Source organism: Antechinus flavipes, chromosome 2, assembly GCF_016432865.1.
Source record: "Antechinus flavipes isolate AdamAnt ecotype Samford, QLD, Australia chromosome 2, AdamAnt_v2, whole genome shotgun sequence".
NCBI classification, from domain to species: Eukaryota; Metazoa; Chordata; class Mammalia; order Dasyuromorphia; family Dasyuridae; genus Antechinus; species Antechinus flavipes.
The window spans coordinates 147,319,601-147,336,335 of record NC_067399.1 but is presented as its reverse complement, the minus strand read 5'-3'; the positions used below and the strand labels follow the sequence as shown (position 1 = coordinate 147,336,335).

Sequence of the window (16,735 nt, the reverse complement as noted above, 5' to 3'; positions counted from 1 at the left end):
GAAAGGAGGCATTCAACCCCAAAGAAGGATTTCTCAAGGGCAGAGCTTCACCAAAGCTGGACCTAAAGGGGAGGAATTTGGGGTCTCTGCCTCCCTGTTCCTTTGAGGTTCCATGTTCTTCCCTTAGGATCTGTATTACTTTATCCCTCACCAAATGGGCCATTTTTACTGTGGTCTGGATCAAAGGACCAGGTGTAATTCCAACTTGGTCCCTCCCTTTTTTCTCTTGTGGTCCATTCAGGGAAGGGATTTGAGTCTTAAAGGTCTGTAAGGGTAGGACCATGGCCTCTGTAGCTGAAGAGGTGCTCTCACCAGAAGCAGGGGAATATTTCTTCTCCAAAGCCTCAGGCTCTGGAAAATAGACCAAAACTCTGACTCCATTTGGGTCCCAGCATTCCCAAAGAGGGATGAGGCTCAAGAGGCCTGATGGGCTTTTTAAAAGTACAATTCTTGGCCCAGCCAACTTGGGATCAGCAGCCCTCTCTAGTCTTAGCATTCCTGGTTTGGTCTCAGCAAGAAGAAAAGTTTGGCTCCGAGGATGCTCTAGAGACTGGGGTAGAGGCACAGGATGCCCCAGTGTGACGCTGCTAGAGTTGGAGATCCAGGAAAGAAAGGTTGCTATCTTTCTCTCCACCCCTAAGGATGGGAGTTTCAAAGTTTCCTTGGATTTATATGCCCTTGAAATTCTCTCAGGCTCCATAGGAAGCAGGGGGATCATGGATCCCCCTAGGAAAAGTTGGATCCCTCCAGGGGGACATCTCCTGAGAGGGGCAGAGGAAAGAATCTGGTTCTTTTCAGTTACTCCCAGGCTCCCCTGTATTATTCTTCCAAAAGGATGTGGCTTTTGGTTCCCAGAATCCTCCAGGGACAGGACTGAATTTACAGAGACAGCAGGGCTGGCCACTTCCCCTTCAGGAAATGCTGACCCCACAGTGAAAAGGGAACCAATTTGTCTTTCTTCCTTTCCATCAACTGCGGTGGTCCTGACCTCAGAGTGAGCTCCTCCAGACCTCTGAAAAACCTCATCTGGAGTCTCCATTCCCAGGTAGGGGGGGTTTCTCGGAGAAACAGGGAAAATAAAGTGATTTCTTGTCACATTCTCCATCAGATGGCTCAGGTGAGGGGTCTGGGTGAAAGCAGCCAGCACAGGCGACTCCATCTGAGCTGGAATCTTGTTAGTCAGAGGCTTCGAGAAAAGGGCAGGTGCCACGGGGGTCGAGGAAGGAGTCTGACGGTTGGCTGCTGGGAGGGTGTTCGGAAGTCCCACCTCACTTTGGGATCCCTGGAACTGCAGAGAATGAAGCTCCCCTTCTTGAGAGATGGTCGGTGCCTTTTCTCTGGGAAAAGAGTAGAAGGGCCGCTTCCAAATTCCTCCCTAGTGCTACTGCTGGCTGCTCTCAGGCTTGGGATAACTGGGTTTCCTGAGATGGCCCCGGGGACCATGAAATCTCCATTTCCCCTCCCCAGAACAGGAATTCCTTCTCTTGGAGTTAGAGCCATGCTTGATGCCCCACTTAAATTGTGGCTGCTGGATAGAGACTTTTCTTGGGAGAGATGCGCTCCCACATGATTCCTGGAGGAATTGTCCCTCCTGAGCTGTCCTAGAACATCGTTCTCTGAACTCCCATGCCTGGGTCCCCACCTGGGCCAGGTACTGTCCTGTCCTGCTCTTAGGGAGAGCGTCCACCTGGCTGCTCCATCTGGGACACCAGTCGCTTCTCCAAAGGCTATTTGTTTTAGTTTTTCTCCCTCCCCAAAATCTGCTTCTCTTCTTTCTCCCTCCATGAGGGTCTGGGCTGGCTCTTCAGCAGCCTGAGGGTTGTGTGTCCCATGGGCAGGGAATACCACGCCTGGGGGCTCAGGCAAAGTGGTATCTCCTCTTGGTTCTGCAGAAAAGAGTTGGTCTCCAGCCCCTAGACCCCGTGCTCCGGCCCCTCTGAGGGTTGGCAGGTTCCTGGAGGCCGATGCCATGGTCAAGGCCTTCAGAAGGCGCCAGAGAAATCCCCTGCCCCCACTTGCCAGGGCCCCTCCTCCAGCAGTGGGAGCCGAGTCCGTCTGCTCCTGGGGACACAGCTGGCATCTGTGGGGTCCTGGGCCACTGCCAAGGCTGGGGTGGGAGGTCCGAATACTTGCCGTGGTGCTCTTGAGTCTGGCTCGCCAGTCTGGGCTGGGGCTCTGTAACCCAGAAGAAAAAGAAAGCAAGGGAGCTGTGTCCTCAGACCAGCCTCCCCTGCTAGGGAGGGGAGCGCCCGGCGATCCACCTCTTTGTCCCACTGCTAGAATGCTGTTGTGGGTCTCGGGCACAGACGTGGGTTCTGGAAAACTGGCCATTGTCCCCCTGGAAAGCAGTGTGAGGAGAGGGGCAGAGGTACTTGGCTCACTCACAACCAGAGTCGTTTCTGTGTTGTGTAAACTAATGGGCCTGTTCTTCACGGTCTCTAAAGGGACTCCCTCAGAGGGGGAAACTACCTCTGGTGTCCGGGCTGTCCCAGGAGAAGATGCTGAGATGGACAAGGTAGTGTTTGTCATCTCTCTCCCCCAAGGATGTTCACTAGGGGCAGAATCAGGCCAGCCAGGAGATGCTCTGTCTCCTTCCCCAGCCTGGCTCACAGCTTGCAGGGAAGGGAGAGCCTTGAAAGGGGCCTCTGTGGGACGGAGCTTCTTTTCTTTTTGGTCAATTAATTCCACAACCCCCAACTTTCTGTGACTGCCATCATTCTCACCGTGGAGCCCTGAAACAGAACAAAGAGAAAGACACACAGAAGAGATTTTGCAAGGGAATCATAACCTGAGGGTGGGAGTCAAGCAGGACTAAAGAACAGCTCTAACCGGAGTGAGGAACAGGGCTTCCTCCCCTTCCCCCCCTGTCCAGGGTGTCAAAATTTAAATTATATACATATATATAAAATATAAAGGTATATACATAAGCCACTCCTTTTTCAGCAACTGTTTCCTCCTTCTAACTCAATTGGATGTGTTTAAATTATTTCTCAACTCTTTTTTTTCATAGAGTCTGATAAACAGAAGAACGAAAACTAGCCTGAAAGACATGAAGACACAGTTTCAAAATTTGACTCTAGAGAGGGGTAGAAGAGGAGAGAAAGAGGGAGGGGAAAGGGAAAAGGGGGAAGAAGGAGAGAAAGGAAGAGAGAGGGAGGGGGAAGAGGGAGAAAAGGGGGGAAAGGGAAGAGAGGGAAAAGAAGGAGGAGAAGGAGAGGGGAGAGAGAGGGGGAGGGAGGGAGGTATGCCAGTTCTCTAAGTTGCCCATTCAACTGTATATTGTATTGTAGAGATGTTCCACATAACTTTTCCTTCCAAATTCTTGGGTGACTGGAGCTTACTTAGGAGATTCTAAAATTCTCCAGGGATTGATGCAGTCAGCAGAATGTCATCTACAAACAGACATGTCTGAATAATACTAGTAGAGAGTACCCTTTTTCCATTTCCCACTGTTTAACTTTCATTAAAATGGTAAACATCTTTGGCAAGCATATGTCTCCCTGTTTTACATCTCATTTTGGTATTAATCACCAGAATTATTGAACAAACTCTCCTCTGATCTAGTCTCCTTTCAAGGAATTTTGTATGATTTTGACATGTGTATGGGGAAAAAAAAGCATTTTTTCTCTACCAAACCAAAAGATTTCTTATAATATCAAAATGAGCCACTTAAGATTTTTAAATAGAGGAATGATATAGCCTCTGAGTCTCATACTATGATAAAGCAGTCACTGTACAACAGTGGATATTGAATCTCTGGTTACCAGTTCTCAGCTCTCAAGCAGAGAGCTCCCCCTGCAAGTTTAAGCTGGAAGAAACATAGTGAACAATATGCTCCATGCCAGACAAAAATCCATAGCTGGACGATGTATGAGGTCAAATCTGCCCAACCATATGCCCCATCCTCCCACTTTATTGGTGCACCTAAATACAAAAAGGCTGGCATCTAAATATGGATTGGCCCAGACAAAGGAAGGGCACAGAGCTTCAGTTTGTTCTGTTCCTCAAAATCCAAGCTTTTGACAGAAAAAAGGAAACAAGGATAGCTTTGGGGTTCTCTTCAAATTTTTGCAATTAATTTCCCTACCTGTTCCCAAATGGCTATGAACTGATGCATGAAAGAAATGGTATTATATGCTGAATCATGATACCAGAATGATAAGCCCTTGGCAAAGGATGAAGAGACTCTCACAAAGATGGTGGAAAATGTATTTGGCAGGAAACTCACCAACCTGGACAATTTTAAAATGAAATTTAAGGGGGACAAAAAAAATCCAAATAAAACTATAAAATTGGAACCTCTGAAAGACACGTATGACTGAAAGAACTATAGTGATGGGATATCCCTTAACTCCAAAGAGAAAAGAGGAAAGTACATCAAGAATAATGTAAGACCTCAAATAAAATATTTACCACTCAATGTAAGATGCATTATTATTTTTTTTTCCTGAGGCAATTGGGGTTAAGTGACTTGCCCAGGATGACATAGCTAGGAAGTGTTAAGTGTCTGAAGCCAAATTTGAACTCGGGTCCTCCTGACTTCAGGTCTGGTGCTCTATCCACTGCGCCACCTGGCTGCCCCTAAATACATTATTTTTAAAGTGAAATTTACTTGGGATTTTAACATAGGGATGGAAATGATCCTACAATAAAGCAAAAAAAGTCATGACCTAAGCTTCTTAAATTGAAAGTCACATCTCATGTAGGGGTCATGTAACAACGTGAGGATCATGAAATTTTGATTTATTATCAGTAAATGTTTGATTTGTATACCTATTTTATATATCTATATAACTAGGGGTCATATAAAAATTTATCAGGCAAAAAGGAGTGGAGTGGGAAAAGTTTAGACTGTTTTAGGCAAGGGAAATAGTTTTAATAATGGGGCAAAATGACAAGGGATATGTTAAAAAGTACAATTATACATATAATTATGAAAATCCACTAGACATCTAGCCTCAGATATTTACTAGCTATGTGACTTTGGGCAATTCTTTTAAACCCAATTGCTTCTTAGAAAGAAAGGGAAGGGAAAGGGAAAGGGAAAGGGAAAGGGAAAGGGAAAGGGAAAGGGAAAGGGAAAGGGAAAGGGAAAGGGAAAGGGAAAGGGAAAGGGAAAGGGAAAGGGAAAGGGAAAGGGAAAGGGAAAGGGAAAGGGAAGGGAAAGGGAAGGGAAAGGGAAAGGGAAAGGAAAGGGAAAGGGAAAGGAAGGGAAAGGGAAAGGAAAGGGAAAGGGAAAGGGAAAGGGAAAGGGAAAGGGAAAGGGAAAGGGAAAGGGAAAGGGAAAGGGAGAAAAGAAAATCCATTGAATATGATAGGGTAGATGTTGAAGGGAGGTAGAATTTAGAAGAAATTTTTAAATATTACCTACATTAACAATAAAATGGGCTGTCTTCTCAGGAAGGGAACATCTCATCACCCTAAGTATTCAACCAGAAACTACCTTCCCAGGATCTGGAGAAGGGATCCCTGTATTAGATCTATTGGTCTAGATGGCTTCCTAAAGGATACCCCTTCTCATTCTGGCTCCATCCTCCAACCCATTTCTCCTGACTTTTCCTTTTTCTTATAGAGTGATGAGTGACTCATCTTTTCTTTGTAAGCTTAGGGGCCAGCCACCTATTTATGTTGCCTCTCTCCCTATGGTTCCTCTTTCTTACCTGAATCTTTCACGGTCTGGCTGCATTCATAAAGCCTATTGATCCGAACGATGTCTGAAGTGCTTAGGTTCCACCGCTGACCAATGGGAATGTCCGGTCCAGCCAGTGGCAGGATGGTAGTGTTACCGCTCTTGCTAAAAGCATATCTGAGAGTCCCACGAGGGTAAATGAGGCCAGAAGACAAGACAAGGTAGTTAAAATCAGTGGCCAGCAAATAAGGAATGCAATAAGGCGGATTCCACAGAGTTTCCTAACTCACAGCCCAATACCTACTAGGGAGGAGGTCCGGACAGGATAAAAACTACCTGGGATTCTCAAAATCAAGGGCAAATTCTTAAAACCAAGGCATCCTCACCGCCCATAGTGCATCACTGATGTGTAGTCATAAGGCACAAGCATGTTGCTGTTCTGGGATTTGATGAAGTTGATTTCGAAGCCTGAAAGTCAGAAAGCAAAACAAACGTAGACCAGACCCTCCCCTTCCTATATGCTCAGGAGTGAGCACTTCTTAAAGTACCACTTCTTCCTGGAGACTTAGATAAGTGTCTTAGTGGGAAAGAAAACAGAAAATAGCAACACAGATTATAGATTCCTCTAGTTACTCCCCAGCCAGACTGAATCCCACAACTTCATCCACCTATCTGAGTGGTTTATTACTGTTAATACTTAGTAGTACTAATAGCAATTAGCAGTAGTACCACTATTCTAGTATGTAGTAGTAGTAGTAACAGGAGGAGGAGGAAGAACAACAGGAGGAGGAGGAGGAAGAAGAAGAGCAGCAGCAGGAGGAAGAAGAGCAGCAGGAGGAGGAGGAAGAAGAGGAAGAGGAGGAAGAGCAACAAGAACAAGAGGAAGAGGAGGAAGAGCAACAAGAACAGAAGGAGGAGGAAAAAGAGGAGGAAGAGCAACAGGAGCAGGAAGAAGACCAGCACCAGCACCAGACTACTAGTAGTTGTCTAGTTGGTTTCCCTCCAGTATCTCTCCAATTCTAGGCAGATTCCTACACTATATGCTGTATCAAATTAATTCACTGTTTTCATAGCATCATGACTAGAAGGAGTCTTTTAGATCATCTAGTCTAACCCACCATTTTAGAGATGACCAGGAGAAATCCAAATAAAAAAAGTGATTGAATCTCAGGACAAGAGAAATTCATAACCAGTTCCTTTAACTTCAAATTCAGAAGACATGGAAAGACATGGAAAACAGGCTTTCATCCTATCATTTCCTTATTCACAAACCTTCAATAGCTCCCCGCTGTCTAGAATAGGGGTGGGGAACATTAGGCCCACAGGCCATATAAAACCCTCAAAACCATTTGTTCTGTCCCTGCCAAGGCAATGACAGGTAATAAGCTAAAAGCTAGATACAACCATCTCCCACTGCTCGAGTTCTATGAGTTGATAATTTTGTACATCCCATGAATGATGTTATAAATATCCAAATGGCTCTTGGCAGAAAAAAGGTTTTCCACTTCTGGTCTAGAAGATAAAATCCAAACTCCTTGAGCTATGGTCTCCATCTCCTAGAACTCCCCTAGGAGAGAACTCATTAGTCAAGTTAGTCTATTCATCATCTCCCAGACAGGTCTCATTTTCCACTCTTCATTTACATCTACTCTTCCCCAAAGAAGAAACATTTTCCTTTACCTACCTTTCTATGCTCTGAGGATTCTTTTGACCTCAGCCCAAATCCCATTTTTCCTAGGAAGCTTTCTGACCATCCCGCCCTACACCAATCTCTTCCCCCACTTTATTGCCTAGAATTCCTTTGGCACTGCTTTGTACTAGTACCATGTACAAGGTCAAGGATCATGTCTTAGAGAGGAGCTCTTTAAGGACAGGACTGTTTGCATTTTCATATCCTCCTTAGTGCCCAGGAATCTAGTATTGAAACCTCTCTACCCTGTTGTACCCCCCACCTACTTTTCCAGTCTTATTTCATATTATTTCCCTTCACACAACCTCCAGTCTTCTCAAACTGCCCTCTAGCTCTTTGGTCCCCACACAGAATCTTCTATGTTTGAGCTTTGTACAGTCTGTTCTCCATGTCCAGCATCTTCCTCCTCCTCACTTCCCACCCCTTATCTTTCTTCACAGCTCAGTGCAGTTCCTACTACTTATTTGAAGAATTCTCCCCATCCCCTCTCCACCTTGGGAGTGTTCTTTTCATGTTAAAATTATGTAATTACTTATCTCTATATTCTTATTTACAGTACCTGGGTGATCATGGCTGTTTCCGAGTCTGTTCCTTATCTGAATTCTGTTATAAGAACTTGTCTGTGTTACTCCTAATTTGAACATAAGCTTTTTGAGGACAGGGATGATTTCATTTTAGTCTTTGTACCTGATGCTCAGCACAGCATCTTACATAGAGTAGGTACTTAGATATTTATTGAATTCCAATAGACATGAGTTGGAAAATGCCATCCGCATCCAGAGAAACAGCTTAGGAGACCGGATATGGACCAAAACATAGTTTTTCCACTTTGGGATTTTTTTCCCCACACATACAAGCATATTCATATGTATATATGTATGCATACACATGTACAAACACATGCACATACACCAGAGAAAAGGAGGGATCATCCTGACTCTAGGAGCCCTTGGGGAGATAGCTAGGGACAGCCATTAAACCTCCTTAGCTGTGTGCTAGAAAAGAGGCAGAAAGTCTTACTGCCTGAAGCAGAAAGCCCACAGAAGCAGGCCAGACAAACTCCCTAATCCCAGGTTCCCAAGCAGAGTTTCTGGGGTACATTCCACTGTTACTTCCCCCTCCTTTTCATTAGCTGGTCCTTCCAAGCTGAACTTCAAGTTCTCCCTCCCACCTGGCTAAGTATCCATGTGCGGTGATTGCTGGCAGCTGGCCATGGTACTCACCTGGCCGGATCTCTTTCCAGGAGATGTGGATGTAACGGTCCCGATCGGCGCGGGAATGCTCATGCCAGAATCCCAGCACATGCATGAGCTCATGCAGCACGATACCTTTACCCTTCTGGAGGCAGAAGGGGGCCAGAGAGGCCACCTGCATCCCGCCACTGTGTCCCACGCTGGAGAAGCACCTAGAGCCACGAAGGAGCCAAGTGGCCATCCCCTCTAGCTGCCCGAGTACCAAAAAATTACTTTATCCCAGGCAGAGGAGGGAAAACTTGCTTAAGTGAGAGAGACACAATATCAAGAATTTCTTCATTAGAGTTGTCCAGAAGAGGAGCCAGGGTTGGGGAATGCCATGAAGTAGAATCATTAAGATTCAGGGCTGGAAGAAAACTTTTCAATCATTTAAAGCAGGGGTTCTTAGCCATTTTTTGTTATAAACCCTTTTTGAGTCTGGTAAGGTCCATGGACCACTTCTCAGAAGAATGATTTTCATTTATTTAGAGGGAGGCAATTGGGGTTAAGTGATTTGCCTGAGGTCACACAGCTAGAGTGTCTGAGGCCAGATTTGAACACAGATTCTCCTGACTCAAGAACTGGTGCTCTAGCCACTGTACCACCTAGCTGCCTTTAAGGATTTTTTATTTGCATAAAAGAAATTTCAAAATATGACAAAAGAAAGTAATTATATGGAAATACTGATAAAAAAAATATTTTTAAGCAGGTTTAATCACAGATTAAGATCCTCTGTCTAAAAGGAGATAAGCTTTCATTCATGTTTGATTCTTTATGACCCCAATTAAGATTTCCTTGGCAAAGATATTATGGTGGTTTGTCATTTATTTCTCCAGCTCATTTTGTAGATAAGGAAACTAAGGCAAACGAGATTAGCTAACTTGTCTGAGGTCACATTTGAACTCGGGTCTTCCGGAATTCATACATGGCTACTTTATTCATTGTGCTCCCTAGATGCCCTTTTGAAACTCCCCACCCAACAAGCACAAGCCTGGGAACTCATCCTTTAGGGATAGTAGGAAAAACTATAGACCTAGTCGTTAGATTATTGCTCAAATACCCTATATATGTGACTCAGTAGAAAGTTATTTGGGAAATAGGACCAGAAGGAAAAACAATAGATGCTGTAAAAAGTTGTCTGTCTCATCCCTTCTCACCAATACAGAGGCTCTTACCCAGACATGGGAATGATGGAAACAAAGTCCTTCTGGTTTGTCCGAGGAACAAACTTAACACAAGTGAAGTGCTCAAAGTCAGCAAAAGCCTCCAGAATGACTTCTCGGCTGGGCTGATCTGGAAGGGAGACGACACACATAGTAATTGTCTTTAGCATTCCTACCAGATAGATGGAGACACAGCATCTGGCTGTTGCCTTCACTTCTGGTACTCAAATACTTGCCTATTTCACATTTTCAGGGGAGGTAACCCTCATTTGTAAGAAGGAAAAAAATCTCCCAAAACAAAATCTCAGAGAAAGGCCGTGTGGAATGGGGAAAAGAACACTGGCCTAGGAGTCAGATTACGTGGGTTAAGTAACTCCACAGCCCCAAGCAAGTTGGAATCCTTTAGGTCTTGGTCTCAAAGTCCCAAAATTAAAGATGGCCCCAGAAGTCAATAACCTTTGGTTATTGAAATCTTTTTTTTTCCAATGGCTATGGCAGATGTTTATCCAAATTCTGCTAGAACACTGCCAATGGTGAAGAATGTACTACTTCTGAGGCAAGTCATTCTAATTTTGGACAGCTCTTTTTAGTTTGCTCTTCCTAATACCAAACTGGAATCTACCTCACTATGACTTCTATCCATTATTACTAGTCTCATTCTCTGGAGTTAACCAGAATCCTCTTTCTCTCAAAAGTCCTTCGTGTTCTGAAGACAAGTATCATGACTCTCGCTTCTCTTTTTCAGATCTCTCTATAGCATGGTATCCAGACCATTCTCCATTCTAGCAAATGGCTACTGAATATTTCAGCTTTGCACCCAAATGGGGTCAGACTACTAGAGTGAGACTATTATCCTCCTTGTTCTAATACTGTTATGCTAATAATACAATCTAAGACTTTTAGGGCTTCACTTAAAATATCTAGTCCTTGTGATGGTAAAAAGACACTCACATCCAGAGAAATAACCATGAAAACTGAATGTAGATGGAATCATTCTATTTTCATTTTTTTTATGTTTTGTCTTACTCATGATTTTTGCTTTTGTTTTTTATCTTTCTTTAATAAGACTACTTGTAGAAATAGGTTTATGGACTACTATGGAAATATGTTTAACATGATTATATATGTATAACCTATATTAGATTGCTTGCCATCTTGGGGAGAGGGGAGGGAAGAGAGAAAAGGAAAGAAATTTGGGACTTAAAATCTTATAAAAACTATCTTTACATATAATTAGAAAAATATAAATATTGGTAAGAAATTTTAAAAATAATCTGGTTCTTCAACCAATAAATACAAGAAACTTAGAAAAGCCTGAGAAAATGTGAATAGATACAGAACAAAAAAATAGAATAAGGAGAATAATATACATTATAATTATACTAATAAATCTTACTGTTAGTTTATATTAACTTGATATCAGCCAATAACTCAGTCTTTTATAGGAAGTTCCATTAAGCCAAACTAAGCTATACTCAGAGATATGGTAAATGTTTAATAATCAGCTCTCCAAAAAAAGTACAAACTTTTAAGTTTAATCTGTATTATTAATATTTCCCTCATCACTTTCTTAAGTCTGGATAACCAACAAAGTAACAAATTGACTCATGATTTGAATCATTTGCTAATTTTCAAAGTATGAATGCTCATGTTGAAAATTTAATATGGGGCTCTCAAAAGCCAGTTCAAGCTGATTCCAGTATATCCTTGGATATACTGTATTTGTAATATTGATTTTTTCCTAACTTTATTGTAGGACTTTACATTTATTCCTGTTAATTTTCATTTTCTTGTATTCTAGCCTACTGAGATATTTTTGGAACCTGATTCTGTCATTCAACATATTAGCTGTAAAATAAGAGAGCCAAACTAGATTCTATCTCAACTCCCTTCCAATTCTATTTTTCCAAGAAGACTCATCTTAAGAGTTCAACTCTGGCTTCTGACACATACTAGCTATATGACCCTAAGACACAACACATAAACCCTTTTGCTTTGGTTTTCTCTTTTGTAAGATGAGCTGGAGAAGGAAATAACAATTCTAGTATCTTTGCCAAGAAAATCCAAATGGGGTCACAAAGAGTTAGACATGGTTGAAACAACTGATCTACAACAACAATAACTTTTTAAATGCTCATCAAGGTCCAGAGGGTCACCTATCATTATGGATGTTTGGGGAGGAGTCCTGAGATCTTAAAAGAAAAGATCTGTGGAACTTTTATAAACAGAAAGCTGAAAGAAAAGACAAAGAAACACAAGGTATAGGACACAAAATAAGGGAGATCCAAGAATGACCCAAACAGAATAAGTAAAATAACCACAATTTTTTAATTATCTACCCAGCTTGCTGCCCACACCACTCTTCCAGGCTCCCAACATCTAGAAAGAAGCCTGATAATTTTCTCCCAAGGTCTCTGCTCACCATATTTGCTGGAGAAAAGATATGGGATCTTTACTATTCCATCCTTCTTGGGCCATTTGAAACTGGCAGCAGAAAACAGCTGGAAGGGACGCTGAGGATTTAAAAAAAAAAAAAAAAAAAAGATAAGGACCCACCCAAGCCTCAAAATGTTCATGTCTTTTACCTCCTGTTCTAGTCTACCAATAGCAAGCCAAATGCACTTTATCCCTAATAACCCAAAAAGTCTAGGAAGGTATATAGTCACACACAGGACCAGTTTTTGAAGAAAATCCAGGTATTCAAGGATAATATACTCCCACCAAACTGCCTTTGAGTGTATATGACAAAGAGAAGGAAGAGTTGGTCATTATCACTTCCATTAGAGTCTTTCCTTCTAATTTGTTGTGGTTTTTTTTTTAATTTAGTCATTTTTCAGTCATACTCTACTCTTTATAACTCTGTTTGGGGCATTTACTGAGGCAGATGTGACTTTCCCAGGTCATACAGTTGGTAGGTGTCTGAGGCCAGATTTCAACTCAGGAAGAAGTCTTTCTGACTCCAAACCTGGCATTCTGTCCACTATGCCAACTAGTTACCTGTTTGCTTCAGTTTCCTCATATGTAAAATGAGCTGGAAAAGGAAATGGCAAACCATTCTTTTTGTCAAAAAAAAAAACCCAAAACAAACAAAAATCCCAAATGGGGTCACAAAGAATCAGACATGAGTGAAATGACTGAATAAAGTTTAGGAAGTTTAGGACAGCACTAATTATTGAGGATTCATGGAGAAAGAAATAAAGGAAAGTTATATTTTTGTTTGCACTGTCTTGAAAGAAACAAGGAATCTTTTGAAGTGGAAGTAAAAAGAGAATGTATTGCAGGTATATAGGATATGGCTAGTAGAAATGGGGGAAATAAGGGAGATGGGAGATGTGGTGTCACAGAAAGTAAGAAAGTAAAAAAAAAAGTATAAAGTATAATGACTCTGGAAATATAGGCTAGAGCCAAGTTATGAAGGAATTTATCAAACATATCAGTTTATATTTTCTCAAAGAGGAAATCTAGAACCAATGGAGTATATGAGAAGACCCGCACTTAGGGAAAATCACTTTGGTAGTTGCATGAAGGATGGAATAAAGAAAAAAGAAGTTTGAGGTAGGGAATCTATTTAAGAATATATTCAATTGTCCAGGAGAAAAGTAGCACATCATAAAACAGTTGTGAAAGAAAGTCCTTTATTGAACTATAAGATGTGATATAAATGGGAACTTCCATCAGTCCTTCATTTCCAGAGTACGATAGTACTCTGACCTGGAATTCCTTTTGCACATTTATACTCCATTTTATGAAATTTCAATCTTAGAAAATTAGGATATAGTCATTTATATTTTTAAAATGTTGATTTTATTGAACCCCCTCAACCAATGAATATAAGAAACTGGGAGAAAAACAAGAAGACTTATATGAATTGATGTAGAACAAAGAAAGTAGAACTGGAATGGTATACTCTATAACTATAAGAATATAAACAACAACAAAAAAAAATGATAGCTAGATCCAAATTCATTATCATGACCAATCTGGGTCCCAGGAAACAGATAATGAAGTGCACATCTCAGCACTTGTTAGAAATGAAAGACTATGATGAAGAATGCTTCATTTGTTGCTTGACATGGGGTTTTAGTTGGTTTGGTTTGATCATTTTTCTTTATTAGAAGGGGTAATTCAGTGGGGGATAAGGGAGGAGGAATATCTGAAAATGGCTGACAAAACAAAAGACATCAATAAAATTGTCTTGAGAACTCTTAGCACACTAAATATTAGAATTTCTGTGCAATTTTTTAAAAATCCATTGTAGAGATGAGATGGTTCTTTCTTGAATCTATGTTTATGGCATGGTTGTACTACTTTGTCTTCATCAATCAGATCATAAATTCCTTTATGGAAGTGATTCATTTATAGTTCCCATAGCACCTTATACAGAGTCAGGTACATAATAGATACCCAACAAATATTATCTATTTAATGAGCTTGTGTCCTGAATGGTCAGTAGCCAGTTTTACAGCTTTTATCTCCCCTATAGCCATCCATCTTACCCCATATTTAAACATCCTCTCACTGCTCTTGAAGGAAGAGCATAATTAGTCTTACCAGGAGACTAAGGAGAGGGTTACCAATGTAGGGGGCTTGTTGGAGGTGTGGGATGGAACACCTATATAACTGGGTAATTAGTCGCATGTAAGGGCTATATAGAGCAATTAGAACAAAAATTGGTTGGGGAAATAAGTAACAAAACAAGTAAATCAATGGTTTCCAAACTTTTTTGTTATGGAGACCCTTTTAATAGTAATAATAAATTAAAAATAAATATTTCAAATTCTTACTTGAAAGTAGACAATTAATATCTGCTGATAGAGGAAAAAAATGCTTGACAGAAAGGTAGTGTAGCATAGTTGATATGAAGCTAGCCCGAGTCAAGAAGTCCTGGGTTCAAATTCTGCTGATCTCTTTCGACCATGTGATCTTAGGCAAGGCATTTCATCCCTCAACATTTCCAAACAATGGAGACATTGGTACACATGTGGATTAGTGGAGCCATTGTAATAGCTCTGGGCACTTCTGTACTTGGATATTCACTACTCACACATCCGGAAATTTTGGATAGAGGATAAAAGCTAATTTGTGACAATATAATATAAACAAAATCCAATCCTATCTTGCTTTATACGACTGATAACTTTCAGGGGAAATTGCAGTAGCTCCTAATAAGTAGAAGCTTTCCTTTGCATGGGCCTCCCTCACCTGCCAACTGAGGCTTAAAGTTTGCTTGCATGTATGTAGAAGGAGGCAATAAGTTTTTCCCCTACTTGCCCCACCCCCACAGACCTAAGGCTAGACAGTTTTGCTGCTGACATACATAATAATAATATATACAATAAAGACTGGGATTCAGCTGAAGTGAGTAGCTAACAGTGCTCTTGCTATCTTTGTTTACCTCCTGTGCTGACTCAAATTTATTCATTTGTACATTAAGCCAAGAGGCTCTTGGGAATTTCAAAGTCAGAGTTGTCAGCGACTAAGGACTGCTCCAAATATAAAGTGAACAAGAAATCATCAAGTATCATTTCTGGGGGCATTCTGTGTCTACTTTTTGTAAGCTGGGAGTGATTGGGCTGTGACTAAAGAGTTCCTTGGTCAGGGAGAGCCTTCTCAGTTCTAGTCTGCTCGTGTTGGGTAACTAGTTGGCAGGTAAGGAACTCTGAAGAGATAAAACTTTGAAGCTGATAGAAAGGTAAATTACCCAGAAAAGCCAAAGGAAACAGCAGGATGACACCTCCAGCAGCAACAGAAAAACCCAGGAGACATCAAGAAACAAAATCTTTCTCTTAAAAATATTAGGCCCTTGTACACCTTCTTGAATTAATGTCAAAAGTTTCACAGATGCAGCACTAAAGCTGGGAAAGGGAGATCAGCAGGAAGAAAGCCCAGCAAGAAGCAAGTTCAGAAACAGAAATTTGATAATATCTCCAGAAGATATTGAGGATTCTGTACTGGCAGAGACATAAGTTGGCTTCATGTTCCTTAGGAGCATGTCCCATTCTTCCATCAACATTATGTGTGTGGGAAAGTATGTCCTAGATATACAAGGAAAAATGTTCTACTGCTATTTTTCTTACAATGCTATTTCATTAAATGTCTTTGTTTTGAACTTATGTCTCTGACTTACTAGTAAAAGTAAGGTAGGGACTTATTAATTTTTGAATAGATGGGAATCTACAAAGTAACATAGATCTAAAGGAACCTTTATATATAAGGAAGTGCTGCAGGTACTATCTCTCTCTCTCTATCTATCTATCTATATATATATATATATATATCCACACACACATATGTATATGTGTGTGTAACTATGTGTGCTTCTAAATCTGCATACATATATGTATATACATGTATGTTCGTGCACATATGTATGCTAATAATGTGTTTTACAATTAGAAAGGGTTTAAAATGCAAAGGATCTGAGAGGTAAGTCCTCAATTTAAAGTTTAAGTGTTTTAAGCAATAAATATGAGATCCTTTGGAGAAGGAGGGAGGTGGGGGTAGAGGATAAAGAAATGCAGAAAAGAAAAACAAAGGTGACCAAAAAAAAAAAAAAAAACCTCCTCAAACTTCCCATTTTTGCTTAGATTGATCACGTCAAGGATCATTTCATTAGGAACTCATTAGGAACCAGTAGGTTCTTAGGATCAAGCTCAGTACCTTATACATAATAGGCATTCAGTGCATTGGATGAAACATTCTACAAAGCCCACAAAGCCGATTTTCTTTCTCTACAACACTATTCCTTATATCCCAGAAGAGATTTGTTCTTGAAAAACAGATTCTTATCCGCTGGGTGGCCGAGTGAAATCCCTTGTCTAGTTACCACATTTAAGATCCATTAAGGAGATGCAAGCAAATGGGATCCATTGTCCTTAACTAAATGAGACCCAGAACGTCATCCTAACTTCTCAAGATCACAGAATTAGAAGGTAGCCCCCAAAACAACTAGTCCAACATTAACCTGAAAGAACCTCTACTACAAAATAATCAACAAGACCTCTCGAAGACCTCTGGTCTT

General features: G+C 41.1%; 1 protein-coding gene across 1 annotated transcript; it reads right to left on the bottom strand.

Annotated features, from left to right (window-relative positions):
- Positions 1-5,324: 5,324 nt before the first annotated feature.
- On the bottom strand, positions 5,325-12,421 carry ASTL (astacin like metalloendopeptidase). Its single transcript, XM_051982944.1, has 5 exons — positions 12,137-12,421; positions 9,727-9,844; positions 8,543-8,724; positions 6,016-6,097; positions 5,325-5,806 (listed from the first exon to the last, which is right to left on the bottom strand). The coding sequence occupies exons 1-5, from the start codon at positions 12,288-12,290 to the stop codon at positions 5,641-5,643; spliced, it is 702 nt and encodes a 233-aa protein (XP_051838904.1). The 5' UTR covers positions 12,291-12,421; the 3' UTR covers positions 5,325-5,640.
- Positions 12,422-16,735: the final 4,314 nt, after the last annotated feature.

Coding starts and splice junctions, on each gene's coding strand:
- ASTL (XM_051982944.1), bottom strand. CDS start 12,290: ATGAACATTTTGAGGCTTGGGTGGGTCCTTATCTTTTTTTTTTTTTTT. Junction 9,845..12,136: donor TCTTTTCTCCAGCAAATATG/GTGAGCAGAGAC, acceptor TCTCCCTTCCAG/ATCAGCCCAGCCGAGAAGTC. Junction 6,098..8,542: donor CTGGAAAGAGATCCGGCCAG/GTGAGTACCATG, acceptor TCTGACTTTCAG/GCTTCGAAATCAACTTCATC.